The sequence below is a fragment of the Dromiciops gliroides genome, chromosome 6 (assembly GCF_019393635.1).
Source record: "Dromiciops gliroides isolate mDroGli1 chromosome 6, mDroGli1.pri, whole genome shotgun sequence".
NCBI lineage: Eukaryota > Metazoa > Chordata > Mammalia > Microbiotheria > Microbiotheriidae > Dromiciops > Dromiciops gliroides.
The window spans coordinates 153,095,977-153,116,848 of record NC_057866.1 but is presented as its reverse complement, the minus strand read 5'-3'; the positions used below and the strand labels follow the sequence as shown (position 1 = coordinate 153,116,848).

General features: G+C 40.8%; 1 protein-coding gene across 1 annotated transcript in view; it reads right to left on the bottom strand.

The window, feature by feature from the left end:
- Positions 1–20,872, bottom strand: part of LOC122732125 — a 39,193-nt gene that overhangs the window by 10,614 nt on the left and 7,707 nt on the right. The window contains exon 3 of the mRNA XM_043972276.1: positions 13,675–13,810. Coding sequence (XP_043828211.1) covers positions 13,675–13,810 — 136 coding nt within the window. The remainder of the gene's footprint in view (positions 1–13,674; positions 13,811–20,872) is intronic.

Genomic DNA, 20,872 nt, shown 5'->3' with positions numbered 1-20,872 from the left:
TGTCTAAAACTTGAAAGAAGCAAGAAGCTGCAGCTGGGGCTTAGATGATATAAAGATTATTTAAATGTTTCTCTATCTACACCACAGAAGTGAGACTGTTTACCATTTAAAATTAATAACAAGTTGATCAATCGGTCCTTGGGGCCAAGTATTCTCATCTTCATCCTAGCCAGATCCTGCCCTGAGCCCTCTCCTGAACCCTCTTTTCACCGCCCCCCCCCTCCAATCTTCCATCTCTTTCTCAAACAACTGTAACCAAATCACCACTCCCTGTTGCCTTTGGAAAGGTTGTGTGAATGTTCTGCTCTATGGTTCCCCTCATCACTGTCTTTATGACTTGTAGCCCCCCAGACTATCACTTTCTTAACTGGTTAAACCTCCTCCTATATGTTTTGTCTGACTTGTTAGAATAAAAACTCCCTGAGGGCAAGGGACTGTCTTCTATATTTGTATCCCCAGTTGCAAGCACACTGGCACATAGTAAAGGCGTAATAAATGCTTTCATTCCTTTAATCAATAAGCATTTCTTAAGTGTTTTACTATGTTATGTGCCAGTCACCCTGCTAAATTTACAAAAGTAAATTTACAGGGGCAGCCAGATGGCACAGTGGATAAAGCACTGGCCCTGGATTCAGGAGGACCTGAGTTCAAATCCAGCCTCAGACACTTAACACTTACTAGCTGTGTGACACTGGGCAAGTCACTTAACCCTCATTGCCCCGTAAACAAAACAAAACAAAGAAACAAAGATTATAACACTGAGCACACAAAAAGTAGAGTGTCAGAGTGACCAAGAATTCTTTTGGGGGCAGCTAGGTGGTTCGGTGGATAGAGCACTAGCCCTGGATTTTGGAGGACCTGAGTTCAAATCTAGCCTCAGACACTTGACACATACTAGTTGTGTGACCCTGGGCAAGTCATTTAACCCCAATTGCCTCACCAAAAAAAAAAAAAAAAGTCAATTGCAATAGTCATTAGGATAGCGACTATGTGAATGGAGAGAAGGGGCCTCCTGCCAGCTCTACGTAGCACCTGAGTGAGTTGTAGGCATCAGGGCAGTGAGAAGTCCTGTGTCCTCCTTCCTCTTTAATCAAAAGCGGAGCCTGGTCTTCTTGAGGCCCTTGGGAACAAATTTACTTAACATTTGCATAGCATTTTAAGGTTTGCAAAGCTGTCCCATGTATTACTTTATTTGATCAGATCCTCCTGACTGCAGTGCCTCTCTGTTGCTATAAAGCTTGGTCAACTACCCATCTAGAGTGGACCAGAGAACAACCAGTATTGGCAGATCTCCCAGCCAATGAACAGGCAAATCATTCTGTTTTGTTAAGTAAACCCTCATCTCAGGTATAAGATCACAGTAGAAATGAGGAGACTAGGACCCATGCCATCCAATTGCCAGCTTCCAGCTTTTCATTAAAGAGGTGGGAGGACGCAGGATAGCCTTTCTCCTTTCTGGCTGCCCCAGTGCCCTTGGGCCAACAACTCACTTGGGTCCTACTTAGAGCTGGCAGGAGGCCCCTTCTCTCCATTCACACAGTCACTACCCTAATTCAGGTTCCCAGAGCAAGACTAAGGGAACAAAGATGGAGCTGGCTTTCTTGCCCTGCAAAGGAATTTCTCACTTGAGACCCCATATTATAAGATATGAGGTCCTCTGAAGGTTTCTTGGCCTTGAGCATAGTTTGGCTGGACTTCTTACCTCTCAGCTGGGCAAGAATTATCAAGGGACTGTGGCAGCATCACTTCACAAGAACTGATCTGTGGGCTGACAGAAAGAAATCAATAGAGGTTGTTAGGGAATCCAGAAGGTCATTTCAAATTGAAGCATGCTGGGAGATAGATGAGGAGCTGCAAGTGGTAATGAATGGTAAGCACACCCCTCAATCAGCCTGATCTACAGTTCCCCTGCCCTGGAGGTCACAGTGATTTCAGTATTATAGGACACCCGAAATGCTTCACTGCACTAACTTCAGTTGGCAAGTGAGCCAAGAGGACTGACTGCATGAGCAGGTTTTATGGCTATAGTCTGGACAGTGAATGATACTCAGATAAAGAATCCTGCTTGGAACACGCCACTGTTGTTTTTAAACTAAGTCCAGACAGGATGGAATCACAGGACCTCAGAACTGGGAGAGATCTCAGGGAACAGCTAGTTTGTCTTTGACTTGAAGAATGATGTTCCTCCATAACATCCTCAACAAGTTAACATTTGGGATGAAGCATACCTCCTTCCCAGCAAAGAAGTGGTGGAGTATGGGCAAGGAATGAGGTATATGTTGTCAGGCACAGTCAATGTGTTATTTTGTATTGCTTTGTTACAAAAGAGAGTGTCATCTGAAAGTGAGAGGTGTTTCCAAAAAAGCATCAATAAAACTTTTTAAAGGTATCAAAAAGAAATGCTTGAGAAATGAAAAAAAAAATCAAACTTCATTGAAAAAATTTAAGGGAAAAACTAAAATCAGGGAGATCAAATGTTCAATAGTCCACAGGATAGCCCTTGCACCCACGTCTCCTGACTCCAGAGTTAGCATTCTTTCCACTGTGCCACACTACCCTAACAAGGGAGGTGGAAAACAAGAACTAGGCCAGTTTCACTGAATGAGAGGAGGACATGAAAGGAAGTAAGAAGACTGAAGAAGTAGAAAGGAGCCCAGTTATGAAAAGCTTTAAAAGCCAAACAGAGCATTTTCTATTTGACCCTGAAGATAATGGGAAGTCACTGAGTTTGTTGAATGGAGGTAAGGGGAGGTAACATCTTAGATCTGTGCTTCATATTGACTGCTGAATGAAGGATGGATTGGAGTGGGGAGACACTTAAGGTGGGGCACCCAATCAGCAGGTTATTGCAATAGTCCACATGATGAGGGCCTGCACCAGAGTAGTGGAAGTGTCATAGAAGAGAAGGGGGCATATATGAGAGATGTCATGAAGGTAGAAATGATAGGCTTTGTCAAATGATTGGCTGGTGGGGAGGGGGAGGGAGAGAAGAGAGAGATGATAACTAGGTTGTAAGCCTTGTGTGACTGAGAAGATAGTGGCACTTTTGATAGTAATAGGAAAATTAAGAAGAAGGGAAGGTTTGGGGGGGGAAGTAATAGTTCAGTTCTGGACATATTGAATTTAAGATGTCTACAGCACATTCAGTCTGAGTTGGACTGTAGGCAGTTCCAGATGTGAGACGTGAGATCAGGAGAGAGTCTAGGGTTAGACAAATAGATCTGAGAATAATCTACATAAAAATCATTGTTGGGGCAGCTAGGTAGCACAGTGGATAAAGCACTGGCCCTGGATTCAGAAGTACCTGATTTCAAATCTGGCCTCAGACACTTGACACTTAGTAGCTGTGTGACCTTGGGCAAGTCACTTAACCCTCATTGCCCAGCCAAAAATAAAGAGAGAGAGAGAGAGAGAGAGAGAGAGAGAGAGAGAGAGAGAGAAAATCATAGTTAAATCCATGGGGACTGATGAAATCACCAAGTCAAAGCATATAGAGAAAGAAGAGAAGAGAGCCCAGGACAGAGCCTTGGGTGCCACACACAGAGAATGGGCATGAAATGGATGAAGATCCATTAAAGAAGACAGAGGGGGGCAGCTAGGTGGCACAGTGGATAAAGCCCTGGATTTTGAGGAGCTGAGTTCAAATCCAGCCTCAGACACTTGACACTTACTACCTGTGTGACCCTGGACAAGTCATTTAACCCTCATTGCCCAGCAAAAACAAAAAACACAGAAAAAGAGCAGTCAGTTAGGAGGAGAGGCAGGAGAGAGCAATGTCAGGAGAACTGGGAAGGGTAAGGAAATAAGCATTTATTAAATGCCAATTTTGTACCAGGTACTGTACAAAGTACTTTACAAATATCTCATTTCATAACCTGGAGAGAAGAGATTATCAAGAACAGGAAGGAGATTTATGGTGTCAAAAGTAGTAGAAAGAGGGGCAGCTAGGTGGCACAGTGGATAGAGCACTGGCCCTGGAGTCAGGAGGACCTGAGTTCAAATCCGGCCTCAGACACTTGACACGTACTAGCTGTGTGACCCTGGGCAAGTCACTTAACCCCAATTGCCTCACCAAAAAAACAAAAGTAGTAGAAAGGTCAAGAAGGATGATAATTGAGGAGGAAAAAACCATTAGATTTAGCAATGGAGAGATCATTAATAAATTTGGAGAGAGCTGTATGATGGCTAAATATCTCACTTCATTAACTCTCATTTAGGTTTCTGGTATTGAAAATAACAAGGAGACTCCTCTTTTGGGGCAGCTAGGTGGTACAGTGGATAAAGCACTGGTCCTGGATTCAGGAGGAACTGAGTTCAAATTCAGTCTCAGACACTGGACACATACTAGCTGTGTGACCCTGGACAAGTCACTTAACCCTCATTGCCCTGCAAAAAAAAAAAAAAAAGACTCACTTTTTAAGACCCAAAACATTTACTAGGGACCTAAACTCATGTCTATACTCTCTCTTTAGATTCTTCTCTTTCCTCTCCTCAAACACCACCTTGCCACCCTTAGGCAAAACTTCGGCCCTAAGGCCCTTCTCCCCTGGTTAGTGACTTCCTCTCCAGGACTACAATTTTAGAAAGGACCTCACTTATGGCCAAGACTCTCTCGATTCCTCCTTCTTTTCACCTGCTCCCTTCTACCCATTCTGGGTGCCCTTCCCTTTCTTGCCTCTCCACTTTCTGGCTCACCTTTTTGGGTTTTTTCCCCATTACAATTTTTTAATTGGGGAGGGGGAATAATTGGGGTTAAGTGACTTGCCCAGGGTCACATGGCCAGTAAGTGTCCAAGATTGGATTTGAATTCAGGTCCTTCTAATTTCAAGGCAAGATTCTCTCCATCCACTGTGCCACCTGGCTGCCCCTCCTATTAGAATTTAATCTCCTTTGAGGTCAGGTACATATTGTTGACTTGTATTTATATTCCAAGCACTTAGCACTGTGGCTGTCACACAGTCAATTTTAAGAAAACTTTATCTCTCTATTAATCTATATATATATGAGTATATGCATATATACTCATAAAACAACAGATATCTGCCCATGTGGTATTAGAATGTTGGTATTTGGGGCATCTAGGTGGCACAGTGGATAAAGCACAGGCCCTGGATTCAGGAGGACCTGAGTTCAAATCCTGTCTCAAACACTTGACACTAGCTGTGTGACCCTGGGCAAGTCACTTAACCCTCATTACCCCATAAAATAAATTAATAAACAAACAAACAAATAAATAAATACTTAGTCCCTTCCTAAAAAAAGAATGTTGGTATTATAAAAATGAGCTCACTCTAAGTGAACTCCTTGTAGTAGTTAGGCCCAGACCACTCAAGCAGGGGTTGGGGAGAAAGAAACACCTTGTCAGAATTCCCCTCCAGGATAAACTGAATATTTAATATAACAAACTCTCCAGTAATATAATATAAGTGATAAATATTGGGTATATAGCAAACAGATAGTTTAATCTACAAAAGTATCTCCATCAAATTCAAAGCCTTGGCCAATTTCTTGCTCAGAGTTTTTTCACCACCAACTTTGGCTAGTTTTAGCCCCTTGGTTGTTATAGCATTCTGTTCTATTAATCCAGCCATCTATTAATCTGGCTTTATGCATCCAAAGATCATGCTAACATTTGGATTAGCCAATGATGTCACACCATTGACACATATTGTTCTAGAATTCTGATGCTTTCTTCTTCTTCACATTGTCAGAATTTCAGGATGTTATAGGCATCATTCAGAAAAAGAGGTACAACTGCTTATCTGAGGTAGTGGGAGAAGACAGCTCCTTGTGATTCTCTGGGCCCTTTAAAGGATGTCAGGAAGGAACCTTAAGGATAGAACAGGTTATTTTGAAGACTGGAAACTTCCAGGGAGAAGGAAAAAATGAGTATGGACAGAGAGCTAATGTATGGGTTGCATGCTGAGAGTTTTCAAATAGATATGGAGTGAATTCATGGGTAAAGGAAGAGTAAGTCTGTGTGTAGCATAGAAAGAGATTTGATTATGAGGGTTTGAAAAGACTGAGTAGAGAGAGCAAGGAGAAAATTCAGTTCATAAGAAGGCAAGAGAACCTGAGGGTAAGACTGAATAGTAGGGCAAATATAGAATCTGCAGTTGTTTTCTGGGAGGAATTGTGTACAGGGGAAACATGGTGACCTAAATCTTGGTAATCTGTTCAAGAAGCTATGGAGCATACCAGCATGGGAAGAACAATGATAAGAGAGTGTTAATCAGATTTGCACCTGCACCATTTATCTAAATGAGAAATTCTGAATTCCTATTATTGCGGTTGGGGGAATCAATCAGTTGCTGGAGACCAGTGAAGTAAGCAGCTGGAATTGACCAGACTTCAGTCGTTAATCTTCTCTTGGTCTCCATTTTTATATCAGCAAAATGGGGGTGATAATAATACTTGCATTACCTTCTTTGGACTTATGAGAATGAAATAAGGAATGTATTTAAAGAACTTTGCATACCTAAAAGTTCTGATTAGATATTAGTTATAATACAGTACTTATTATTATTATTAGTCAGGAGTGAGGCTGTCTGAATCATTATGGGAAAAGATCAAGCTTCCCTACAATGCCACTGAAGAGAATGTTGGCCTTGAATTTGCCACAAAATGAAACATAACCCAGGGGCCAACCTGGTAATGAGTTTAAGCAGATTGACTCTCAAGTGAAAGGTATATAAGGAGGAATCTAAAGCGAGAGTCTAGGCATGACTTTAGGACCCAGACCAAGGGTTAATGATGACCCCCATATATCCCAGAGCATGGAGGAAGAGAAGAAAGATTTATAAATGTATAAATCTCTGGATAGCTAGAAAGGACTAGTCATCTCATCCCAACCTCCCTAGCCCTCCCACCCCCTGTTTTACAGAAGAGGAAACAAGCAGACAGAAATGAAGGAATTTGCCCAAGGTTACACAGACAGGCAGAAGCAGAGATAAGATTTTGACCCAGATGTCCTGTACCCGGTCCCAGGAACAGGGAGAAGAGGGGAAAGTGAGAAGAGAAAGACAGGGGCTGACCCCTTTCTCTTTCCAATCAGAAGGCTACTTTTGTAACTACATGTCTTGTTAAGCTACAAAGAAACAGGCTACAATGTTAGGTTAAAATGCCACAGAAACATTAGCATCTTGTCAGGAGGAGTAACCAGCAAAAGATAAAATAACTTCGTGCATCTCACTGACGTGTTAACAGCCATCTTAACAATGACAACTTCTAGGTGATGTCACCTCTCTCCTTGGATTAGGTCATTCTTCTCTCTCGATCTCTCTCTCCTTCCTAATGTCTGAATCAGGTCACCCTGAAAGGATGCATTCTCTATATCCCATTGACTGACAGCTCACCCTGCTGGAAATCGGGCTTTATCCGGCTCTTTCTTCTACCTCCCCACTGCTTCACTTCCCCTTTATATACTGGGCTGCTCTCAGGACTCACCATCTTTTAATTCGCTCCCTTTATTCCCTTGCTTTTCATTTAGTTCCCCCAACCTGCCTCACTGGCTTTTGCTTGCCTAGATAGCACAGTAAAAATTCTGTATGAGTGTTTCTGGCTATTGGGGACCATGCTTTGCCTAAGTAGCTGGCCTCTTCCCCTTGAAGAAAAAAATGAAGGTTCTAGGGACTGGGTTCTTCCGTTGCAATATCTCCCTGTTAGATGAGGGCCACCAAGTCTTGGTTACTCAAAGGTTAGTTATCCAGTTGCCTGATTTCTCTCTGCACTTCCTCCTTTCTCCTGTGAAAGATTTGAGGTCTCCCCCCACTCTTTAATTAGCATCATCTCCCAGAAGGTAGGCAGAGTCAATTGCTATGGTGAGAAATGTAGATGGGGGAGATTACTATAAACTAAGGTAAAATTGGGGAATTGTCTCTAGGATTCCATTATTCTTTTTATACTGGGTCCCATTCCAAAGACAGAGACAACAGTGCAAACCAGTTCAGTTATACCAAACAGAAATCCACCCCAAGACTATTTTTTTGGTGAGGCAATTGGGGTTAAGTGACTTGCCCAGGGTCACACAGCTAGTCAAGTGTCAAGGGTCTGAGGCCAAATTTGAACTCAGGTCCTCCTGAATCCAGGGCCAGTGCTCTATCCACCGCGTCACCTAGTTGCCCCTACCCCAAGACTATTGATGCTGAATTCTATAGTCACTGATTTCCCAAGTCCCAGAAATATGGAGACCCTGGGGACAGAAATGAGGGCAGCTGAAGTAGACTGTATCTGTTGGGAAATTTGACATGTGTACAAGATCCCTCCAATTTACCCTGTCTGTAACTTGAAGGAACATTGTTGTTTGCATGCTGTCTCCCCCATTTAACTTAGTCAGTTTTTGCTTTTCCATATATCTCTACCACTTAGCACAGTGCCTGGCACAAAGTAAGTACTTAATTATCTACTTAATATGACAGAGAAACCATGGATTTCAAATGAGAAGGCTTCAATTTGAATCTGTCTTGGGGTAGGTATGAGGATCAAATGATGTAATATATTTGAAGCTCTTTGTAGGGCTGCTATATAAACATCACATCAGTTCTCATCACTGCTGTTATTCCCTTACCCTAGTTAATGGAGACTTGACAGACGTCTTTCTTATAAATGTATTAAAGGCTGTATGGTAACAACAGTTAATCAAAAATATCCCTAGTGGGAGTCACAATACTAAGTATTTAACCTCCCTCTAAGAGGTACACAGGTGGTAAAATGAACAAAATCAATGCAGCATTCATCACTGCTACTAACTGACTATGTCTGTTTACCAAAATGGCTACAAAGAAAGGGATCACATTCTTGGAACTGGGGCAGGCTTAGACAGTGCTGACTCTGTGGAGTGAGACACAGAGAATTCACTCTTCTGTTCAGGGATGGAGAGATACTGAATTGATGACTGTTTTGCATATGCCCTTTCCTTTTCCCTGGCTACACTCTCTCTGGCAAAAATACAATCTATCTAGCACAGGAGCCATATAATGCTCCTACTGCTGCTGTACATTTTTTTTTTATTAAGAGTTTTGTTTTTTAAAAAGGTTTTGTTTATTTTCAGGTAAAGGATAGCACAGGGAGGAACTAAAAAAGATGGAGTTAAATGGTAAAAAGCCAGGTGGAAAGAACTAGCTTCTTAAAGGAACTTAGGGAAAAGCTGGGGGGAAAACTGAAAAAACAAAGATTCTGGTTCAGTGAGAATATGGAAGTATGGCCAATCAAAAAAGACACTTCAGATTTGATATCTTTTTAAAAATAATTTTCCAAAGAGGGTTTATGAAAAAGACTCAGTAGTATCTCATTTTTATTTTTTAAAAGCCCTCCAGATTTTAAAAGTATTATTTTAATTACCAACAAATGTTGGTGTTTGGTTGAACACAACTTTTTGAGATGCTGTGCAAGCCAATATAATAAAAATGACAATTCTACCTAAATTAATTAATTTTTTTAGTAACATTCTAATCAAATCATTATTTTACAGAGCTAGAAAAAAGAGTAACAAAATTCATCTGGAATAACAAAGGTCAAGAATATCAAGAGAGTCAATGAAAAAAAATGTGAAGTGGGGCAGCTAGGTGGCACAATGGATAAAGCACTGGTCCTGGATTCAGGAGTACCTGAGTTCAAATCCAGGCTCATATACTTGACACTTACTAGCTGTGTGACCCTGGGCAAGTCACTTAACCCTCATTGCCCTGCCCCCCCCCCAAAAAAAAGTGAAGGAAAGTGGCCTAGCAGTAGCAGAATTTATGAAATGAAAGTAGATCCTAACAATGAAGAACTGCCATCCTTGGAACTCCTCCCAACTCCTGAGACCTTCTTACCTTGGAACATCTCTTCGCTATCCCAAACTCCTTTTTCCACTAGTGAATTTCTCCTTGGGTTTTCATTTTGGGGAGAATTCCAAGCCAGCCAAACATCATTCACATCTATATCTAAATCTATCTATATTTATACCCCTATATTGTCTCTATCTCTATCTACAAATATAAAAAACCTCAAACTATTTTTTAAAAAAAAACCTAAAGAGGGGCAGCTAGGTGGCACAGTGGATAGAGCACCAGCCCTTGTAACGATTGGAATGACGCCACCTGCTGGATACTTACTGTGGAAGAGTTCTGCCCATGAAGCGAAGGTCTTTGAGGGCAAGACCAGGAGTCTTTTCTTTGGCGGGAGGAAGTGACGCGGACTAGTGGGAGGAGGAAGGAAGAGACTGGCGCTCAGTCTCGGGCTCTTTCCTCTGGACTCGGGTGGAGAGTGGAGCTAGAAATGTGCTCTCCCTTTAATAGATAGGAATCTAGGCCTTTCTCTCTCTTTACCAAATTCTTATTCTCCTTATTAAATGCTTAAAAGTCTAACTCTTGCTAAAGCTTATAATTTATTGGCGACCACTCATTAAATATTTTAGACAGACTAGCTAGAATTTTAGCCCTTAACACCCTAGAGTCAGGAGTACCTGAGTTCAAATCCAGCCTCAGACACTTAACACTTACTTAACCCCAATTGCCTCACTAAAAAAACAAAACAAAAACAAATAAACAAACAAAAAAAAAAACCTAATGAAGCAATGCTCCAAATCACTGATAGAAAAATACAAAATTCAAACAACTCTGAGATTTCTCATTGTATCTAGCAAGTTGACAGATGACAAAAGATTGGAATACTCAGTGTTGGATGAGTTGTGGAGAGACACATTGTGGACAGGGATCTTTTAACACATGAGATGAGTAAGTTAGCATTCTCTTGATAATAAGAGAAAGTCACATTTCAGTGCTGAACTCTTCATTCCTCATTAGTACAAGGGCCCTGTCCAAGCCTTGAAGCACTATTTGATGGTTAGATGCTCAAAATGACTCAGAAGCTCTCCTAGAGAAGGGGTTAGGGAGAGAAGGGCAACCATTTACACTTGCATTTTTAAAGATTTCCTTCTCCCCTTTCAGAACATGAGCTTCATGACTCTATTGACTGGGATCTGGCTCTAGATCTGACTTGAAATGCTCAGAGTCTTTCAGATGAATGCAGAGAAGGAGACAACAGATGGAGATGACTAGCGATGGAAGCTTTCGGAGTTTGCCCTGAGCTTGACTTTTTACCTATGGAATTCTGGCTTCCCCATCCCCTCCAGGAAAATGTTATCTAATTTCAACTTAAGTGCAAAGACATTTTTCTCTACTGTCAGAATTAAGGATTCTCCTTTGGTGGTGGTGGGAAGAGTGACCCTATAATGGTCCCTAACTGAATTGATGCTATGAGAGAGAAGCCATTCCATTTAGGAAATTGACAGAAGAAATTATCACTGTCATTGTGTAAAATGCATATTTACCTGGCTTCTCAATCACAAGTAGGCCAAGGTGTCCCATTGCATCCAGAGCCATCTTGGGTTATCCTGGCCTATATTTTGCCATTGGACTCTGATGACTCAGCAGAGAGAGTGGAGTTGATGACTTTGCACAGCCCTGCCTCACTTAAATCCAACTCACTAGCAAGTCAAGGCATCACTCTGATTGAACTAGATGATCCCATCTACCTTTGAAATTTGACAATTCTGTGGTTTAGAAACTCCACAAATTTGCTCATCTCACCTCATAACATCTCTCTAAAGTCTTTTTATAAACAATTGGGTGGGAAAAGCATCACCCCCTATATCCTAAAAAAAAAAATCTCTGTGGGAACTTATGCCTGAATCTTCAGACCTACAGGGCAGAGTTTCCAAAAGGTTCAACGCCCCCCCCCCCCAGGCAGTTAAATGCTTCCACACAGAGACACAAGAGAAAACAGGACCAAAGAAACACTTCGAAAGACTTCTGAGTCACATCTTTGGGAAGAAAGTTCTACCCAAATATTAGCATAGCAAAAAGCAGAGACTGGTGCTTCTGAGCTGGATAAACTGACTGGAGAATTATGAAACAGTTTGGCTGGGTAGAGAGGAAGTAGTGTTCACCAGATTGCCTTCCATGTGAAATGCAGGAAATTATCCATCAGGTGGGAGGGAATAACTGTGATTTCACCCAGATGAGGCTCTATCAGAGAACTATCTGAAGGATTCCTGGTAAAATAAAATAAAATGAAGGTCTAAGGACATCTGAAAAATTTCCAGATCTAGAAATATTTCTCTATCATTCCATTCCAGAACTCTGCACTTCATTTCTTAAATTCTTTGTGAATGAAGCAGAGGACAGAGAGATGAGAGCCATCAATCTGGGTGAAAGGCATGACATGTAATTGCCAGGATGACTTCTGTATGACTAGAGCTAGATAAACATAAAACTTCATCAGCCAGAGATGAAAGCCACCTCCCTAGGTCCAGGATCTTTCCCTGAGAAGAAGAAAGATACAGATAGGCTATCTTATCAAGTGGCATTAGAATTCAAAAGAAGGTATAGAAAGTCATGAGGAAAACCAATTCAGTTAAACTGAAATCCAATTTATTGCAAGTCATGTCATCACCCCAAAGTCATGGTCACCTTTTAGAATGAAGGACAAACAACAACAAGGCAAGCAACCGGATTGTAGTCACTCCCTTGAAGTGCTAGTAGATAGAGTGGGTAGATCTAGAGTCAGGAAGATCTTAATTCAAATATGGCTGTGTGATCCTAGGCAAGTCACTTAACCCCATTTGCCTCAGCTTCTTCATCTATAAAATGAGCTAGTTAGGAAATGGAAAACTACTGCATTTTCTTTGCCAAAACAAACAAACAAAAAACTGAGTCATGAAGAGTTAGACATGACTGAAAAAAAAACTGAATAACAACAAAAATTATCCCCAAAAGGTTGTTGACCATACCTTAGGGAATATAGTCTACTCTTAGCAGCACACACTATGGGACCATCACCTTACTCTAAACTTTTGGAAGTAGGCAGCAGAGCAATGATGTTGGGCAGTTAGAAGGAGAGATGGGGAGACTGTAAAAATAGGGTCTTTTTGGTTTCAGCCTGAGGCCAGGTTTGAGTCTGGGTAAGAGGACTGGTAGTATTAGTACTTTGAAGCCAAATTGGACCCATCTCTTGATCTCTCTCAATCTCTCTCTCTTGATCCATCTCTCTCTTTCAATCTCTCTCTAGATCTCTCCATCTCTATTTATATCTCTCAATCTCAATCTCTTGATCTCTTTCAATTGATCTCTCAATCAACCTCTCTTGATTGATTTCTCTTAATCAATTGATCTCTTTCAACCTCTCTCAATTGATTGATTTCCCACAATCTCTCGATTGATTTCTCTCAATCTCTCATGATTGATCGATCTCTCTTAATCTATATCTCAATCTCTTGATATCTATATTTCTCAATCAATATTTCTCTTGATCTCTCAATTGATCAATCTCTCACAAGTGGTCTCCCTTGAGATCTCTCTTGATTCATCAATCTATCTATCTCAAACTCTTGAATCTCTCTCGATTGATTGATCTCTCTTAATCAATCAATCTCTTGATTGATATCTTGATCTTTTGATCAATCAATCTCCCTCTCAAGATCTCTCTCAAGATCTCTCTTATTCTCATTCCCTCTCTCTCATTCTATCTCTCCCTGCTGGTCCATACTTGGAAAACATAGCAACAATCTGTTCCAGTGGACATGCCAAAGCCAACCACAAATTGCCTATAGGTTTTGCTAGAACCCTGAATCAAAGAGCATTAGGAACTCAAGTGAAAAAGGATGAAAGTGCTGAATTTGAGAGACCCACTTACCCAAGTTGAGTCACTGACTTTGAGTCTGGGCTGGGAACTCAATGGATTCCTGATGGTGCCAAACATCTGAAGTTTAAAAAGGGGTTCAACTGAGCAGGGGATCTTCAAATCCCATATGAACCCCCAAAATGTCAACCTGAAAATTAATAAAACAATCAATATGATAAAATTGAGGTCTTTAATTGAGGCAGAGGAGCTATAACTCATGATATCACCATAGCAAGCTAGGACTACTCAAAGGACAGGGCCAAAAACAGAGTTTATATACAGTACAAACATGTAAAAGAGCACATGAAATGGCTGCCCTTGGTTGATTACCTTTTGTTTCACCTGTTTTTTTAATAAGCTGGTAATCAGAGGCTAGAACTGACAAAATTTGGTCAGCCCCAGGCAATTCATTGGTCTGAGGAAAGGAAACTAAAAGAAGTCAGTCAGTTCTCAGATAATTGAGTTTGTCAGTGGTTAACAGTTCTAATTAACCAGAGGTGAGGAAGAGCACCTGAGATTTGTCAATTAAAAGATACTTGGTGGGGCAGCTAGGTGGCGCAGTGGATAAAGAACCGGCCCTGAATTCAGGAGGACCTGAGTTCAAATCCGGCCTCAGACACTTGACATTTACTAGCTGTGTGACCCTGGGCAAGTCACTTAACCCAGTTTGCCCTGGAAAAAAATAAAATAAAAAAAATAAAAGATACTTGGTTAATTGTATATATCATATTGATGCTTCCTTCTACTCGCCCCTCTTTACATATTAACCATTTTTTGAGTGGAAAAACACTCCCTTGGGAAAAAGAAATACAATGAAGGTAATATTCTTCCTTAGTTCTTCACCTTCTCCCCCTCATCCCTATTCTCCAAGGAGAGAGGTATATTCCATTCTCTCTCTTCTTGAATGTTCTGGGGTTTTCCACATATTCAGGGTTTGACCTCCATTTATTGATGTTTCCATTAATGGTATATACTGTTCTCTTATTTCAGTCAGTCAGTCAGTCAACAAACATTAAGTGCTTATTCTGTTCCAGGGACTAAGTGATAAGTGCTAGGGATACAAAGACAACTGCTGTATGAGTTCATACAAATCTTTCTGTTTGTTTTGGATTATTCAGATATGCCATTTCTTTCTTTCTTTCTTTTTTTTTAGTGAGGCAATTGAGGTTAAGTGACTTGCCCAGGGTCACACAGCTAGTAAGTGTTAAGTGTCTGAGGCCGGATTTGAGCTCAGGTACTCCTGACTCCAGGGCCGGTGCTCTATCCACTGCACCACCTAGCTGCCCCCAGATATGTCATTTCTTATATCATAATAGTAGTACATTAGATTTATATATGATAGTTTTGTTCATCCATTCCCTAATCAATGACCACCTACTTTATTTCTTATTTTACTACCATAAAAACTGAATATAGTGAAATTAAAAACACAAAGATTGGTCCAAATGGAGATAAAAGAAGATACCTGCTTCTACCTCATCTTTCCAAATGTGGGTTCTCCAAGTGTGGAATATTGAATGTAATGTGATATTTTTAATGTATTGATTGGTTTTGATTACCTTTTCCTCTTCTATTAAAAAAAAAAACTTTGGGGGCCAGCTAGGTGGCACAGTGGATCAAGCACCTGCCCTGGATTCAAGAGGACCTGAGTTCAAATCCAGCCTCAGACACTTGACACTTACTAGCTGTGTGACCCTGGGCAAGTCACTTAACCCTCATTGCCCCACCAAAAAACAAACAAAACAAAACTTTGTCGTAAGTGATGGCTCTCTCATATGGAAAGGGAAGAGAGAGAAACAAGGGGAACTGACAGTATAAAGGTGGTGTAAAAAGATATCAATAAAAAAGGAACAAAGTAACAAAGAAAGTAACAAAGGAGGAAAAAAGAAAACCATGGAGATCAGAGATAAAATGTCCTATGAAGGTTTATTGAGAAAGTCAGTCTAGTTGAACTCTAGCAATTGTGAAAGTGAGTAATGGAAAATAATGCTAGAAAAGGCAGATTGGAGCCGGGTTGCAAAGGGCTTTAAATATCAAAAGGGGGAGTTTATATTTTACTTTAGAGATAATAAAAAGCATATGGATTTACAGTATGTTCTGTTACATGCATCTCTTACTAATCCCACCCCCCCAAACACACACACACACACACACACACACACACACACACACACACACACACCCCTTTGTCCTGGATCTGTTGTAAGACCACTGTGAAATCTCACTTTACATAGGCAGTTCAGCAACTTGTTTGTAATTTATATTCTTAAAGAGTTGCCCAACTAACACACACACACACCCATCTGGATGGAGTAATCCATTTAATCTGGGCAGTAAATGAGCCTAACACTCTTCAAAATTGGCTCAAAGACCTCAATCTCATTAGAATTGGCCCAAAGAGGGAATAATATACACACTTAAGTGGGTGGAGTAATCTCTCTAACCCTGCAGGAAAACAGGAGGGGAAGGGGATAAAGAGAGAGGGGCAAAAGAAGGAAGGGCAGAGTTGGGGAGGGGACAGACAGAAGCAAATCCCTTTTGAAGAGGGATAGGATGAAAGAAGATGGATAATAGAATAAATATCATGGGGAAGGGAAGAGGATGGAAGGGAAACAGTTAACAATAGTAATCATGAAAAAGAGAAAAGGGGGGAAATTGTACAAAAAATATTTATAGCAACTCTTGGTGGAGGCTAAGAATTGAGAATTGAGGGAATGTCCATCAATTGGGGAATGATGGAAAAATCTGTGCTATATGATTGTAGTGGAAAGGTCTTGTGCTACAGGAAATGACAAACAGGATGATCCCCCCCAAAACCTGGAAAGACTAATGAACATTGATGTATAGTGAAGTGAGCAGAGCTGGGAGGACAATGTGCATAGTGACAGCAGTATTGTTCAATGAGCAATTGTGAATGACTTAACTACTCTCAGCAATGCAATGATCCAAGACAATCCCAAGGAATTAATGAGGAAGTTTACTATCCACCCCTATAGAAAGAACTGATAAAAAGAACACTTGTGGATTGCACATATATAACCTGGTTGCAATCTTGTGGAGGGGGGAGGAAAGGGAGGGAAGGAGGGAGAAAAATTTGGAACTCTAAATTTTATGAAAATGTTGACCGGCCTCAGACACTTAATACTTACTAGCTGTGTGACCCTGGGCAAGTCACTTAACCCCAATTGCCTCACTAAAAAGAAAAAGGAAAATGAATGTTGAAAACTACCCTTACATATAACTATGTAACTGGAAAAAATAAAATAAATAAATGTTTGTTGCTAAAATAAAAAAAGAAAGAAAGGAGTTGCCCAGAGACCCTGAAAGGTTAAGTAACTTGCTTAGGATCAATCATCAGAGGCAGCACTTGAACCTGACTCCAAGGCTGGCCCTTTCTCCACTATACCAACCTGACTCAGTATAATCAATCTCTACTTATAAAGTCAAAATGAGGCTGACTGAAGGATTGCTTCCCTGTGAAAAGTCCCCTGGAATGCTTTGCTGGCTCTTTGTTTTAATCACATTATGTTCCTGTTGGAATATGTATCTCTGGATCTGTGCCTAGCTATTTTGTTAAAGAGGTAAATTAAAGTAGGTGGCAATTTCTGATGAAAAGAATCACACGATGAAGGATAGTGTCTTTTTATTTTTTCTATTCATTTCAAAAGTTATTTTATTAAGCTGTACCTAAGTATGATACTGATACATTAGACATGAATAAATATAATCAATGACATCATATCAAGTCACTGTAACAACCTTGCCCATCTCCAAAACAAAGAAAATGAGGGGAGAGAGCGTCAGTGCAGGAGAAACAGTGCTACATCTGGAGTCAGAAGTCTTGGTGAAGCTGTGCTCTGGCTTTGCCCACTGGATTCTGGTCAACATGTACTTGTGACATCATGCCACACCCAGCCTGCATCCCCAGCAATTAATACACTTCTCTGTGGGTCAGATTTTGCTATTGTGCATAGAGTGCTGTATTTGGAGGTAGAATGGAGTGTTAAGTTCATCAGCATCATTGAGTTGGAATATATAGTTCATAAAGGGGAATGGAATGTAATAAGGCCCAAGTTGCTGGCTGAGGGATTTTGTCCTTATCCTAAAAGCTGTGGGATACACTAAATACACAAAAGGTATTTGGCCAGCACAGTGACATGGTCAGCCCAACACCTTAAGGTGATTTTGGCAATTGTGTAGAGAATAGATTGGAGAAGAGAGAAACTGAAAGCAATGGGATCACTTAGGAGACTTCTGTAATTGTCTGGGTGAGAGTTGACAAAGGCCTCAATAAGGGTAGTACTCATGAATACAGAAAAGGGGAGAGTTTCAAGAAAGGTATTAGTAGAATCAATGATTAGAAATGGGAAGGTGAGGAGGAAAGGTTGAGGTTATGAACCTAGGTGATTGTAAGGATAAGTAATGCCCTCAATAGGAGAAAAAAATGCTATTTTGAAGAGGGGGTTCATCTCTGCATCAGTGGTCTTTTCACATTGGCAATGCCTCTATCCCTAAAGTTTGCTCTAATTGGTAATTTCTTTGTGTGTGTGTGTGTGTGTATGTGTATTTTTTTTTTGCAGGGCAATGAGGGTTAAGTGACTTGCCCAGGGTTACACAGCTAGTAAGTGTGTCAAGTGTCTGAGATGGGACTTGAACTCAGGTCCTCCTGAATCCAGGGCCAGTACTTTATCCACTGCACCACCTAGCTGCCCCCTAACTTGTAACTTCTTTCCTGGGACCTCATTTGAAAAAGTATCCATGCCAGTCATGCTCAGTTTAAACCTGGACCAGCTCTTAACTCCCTGAACAACCTCTCCAGCTTCCCCATGTCCCTCCCTTCTCATTTTTCCAACTCCCTTTTTATGCTAACAGAAGAAGTTGGTAGCATAGTGGAGACCTGAGGTCAAATTTGGCCTCAGACACTTACTAACTGTATGATCCTGAGCAAATAACTTGACCTCTGTTGGCCTCAGTTTCCTCACCTATAAAATGGGGGTAATTATAGTACTTACCTTGATGGGCTTTTGTGAGGATCAAATAAGATAATATTTGGACAAGTAGAAATATTTAGCAAAGTGCCTGGCTTGGGGTAGGCACCATAGAAATGCTTATTTTCTTCCCCTTCCCCTTCCCCTCTAAAATATAAACTTCTTAAGGGCAAGGAATATCTCTCTTTTCAGTTCTATTTGTTTTCCAAGACCTTTTGTACAGTGCTTGGCACATAGTAATTACTTAACAGATACTTTGTTTGATTGGGAGGGGAAAATAATGAGATCCATTTTCAACATACCCAGTTTTAGACATTCAGGGGGATTTCAGGAGTATAACTCAGGAAACAGAGTAGGGCTGCTTAGGGAGATTTGTAAGTCATCTGAATGGCGATAATACTTGAACCCATGGGAAGGGATGAAATCACCATTGGGAAAAATCTATAAACAGTGAATAGAAGAAAGAGTCCAGGCCAGAGCTCTGAATGGAAGAGAGTGCAGGGGGAGAGGAAGAAGACACCTTTGCTAAAGCAGCAGGAAATAGATGATGATCCAAAAAAAAAAAAAAGAAGACTGGGAGGAGCAATCAGATAAATAAGAGAAGAGCTAGGAGAAAATATTGTCATGGAAGTCAAGAGAGAAGAGAAAATCACAGGAGGAGGGGGGTGATCAAAGTTAATAAAGCTGCAGAAGTAAAATAATAATTATGATAATTTTTAAAAGAATAAAGTCTAAGATGAGGCCTTTCAATTTAACAATAAAGAAATTTTTATTAGAATGACATAGTGAGGGGCAGCTAGGTGGCACAGTGGATAGAGCACTGACTCTGGAGTCAGGAGTACCTGAGTTCAAATCCGGCCTCAGACACTTAACACTTACTAGCTGTGTGACCCTAGGCAAGTCACTTAACCCCAATTGCCTCACCAAAACAGAATGACATAGTGGATTTTTTTTTAATGAAATCACGGAAGGAACTTTGGACATAAAATCCTAGAACCGGGTTTGAATCTTGCCTCAGATACTTATTGATTGTATGAACATAGGCAAATCCCTTAACCTTTCTGAGCCTTATTTCCCTACTTGCAAAATAAAGACACAACTCATACTACATACATCATGAGGCTGTTGTGAGGAAAGCACTTGGGAAGTCTTAAAATGCTAAATAAATGTTAGCTGTTACTATTATTGTTGGTAACTGGAGAGATCAGTTGCAGTGGAGTGATGGGGTTGGAAGCCAGATTGCCAGGGGTTGAGATGTGAGTGGGTGTTGAGGAAGTGGAGACAACAAGTATAGACTATTCTTTCTAGGCAGTGAAATGGAAGAGAAATATAGGATGGCAGCTTGAGGGGGTGGCAGACTAAAGTGAAGGTCTTTTAAGGATGGAGTAAATCTGAGCATGCTTGTAGCCAATTGGGAAGGAAACAGTAGGAAATAAGACTGAAAGCAGGGGGGTGGTGGAGGGGTGAGGGTGGGGGGAATGATTGCCGTACCAAGATCACAGGAGGGCACGGACTGAGGAGGTGGGTACAGGGATGAGTTTTGGCAAGAACTCAGAGACTGCAGTCAAAGTGATGGTGAAAATGTAGGGGGATTTTGAGGGGTGGAATAGGGGAGATAAAGGAAGTGAAAAGTCAAGTCTCAATTTTTTCAATTAAACAGGAAGCATGGAGATCTATTGAGGGGGAAGCACATCTATTTGGAGGCTTGAAGTGAGAAGATTTAGAACTTCTTTAGAGAGATCAATAATCAATCAAGTGTGGCTCGAGCAGTTGAACTCTCATGATCTCAAATTCATCTAATAAGTTCCCATAATCACAATCTTCATTTCACTTTACCCCTGGGAACTTTTGAATGTAGCTTTTTTGGTCTCCTTTAGAGGTATTCACTTTTTTCCTGGAAGCAATCAAAACTAAAAAGATTTAGAACATAAATACACAACAACAACAAAAATCCAGGAAAGACCCGATTCCAAAGACAGGCAAGAAATCTTTCCCTTTGGCAGCTCCCATCATTTTATAGGTATCCGTATTGTTACTCCCAGCTTAAAGAGCTACCCTAGAATTGAGACCACTCCTCCCCTCACCATGCAGGAGAACAACATGGAAATGTTTTTCATATAGTTCATATAGAAAGAACTTATGTAAAATGTTCATGTCCCAGATTTGGTAAAGGCATTCTACCATGGCCTCTAGAAGTTTTCTCCAACAACAAAGGTGCTAGA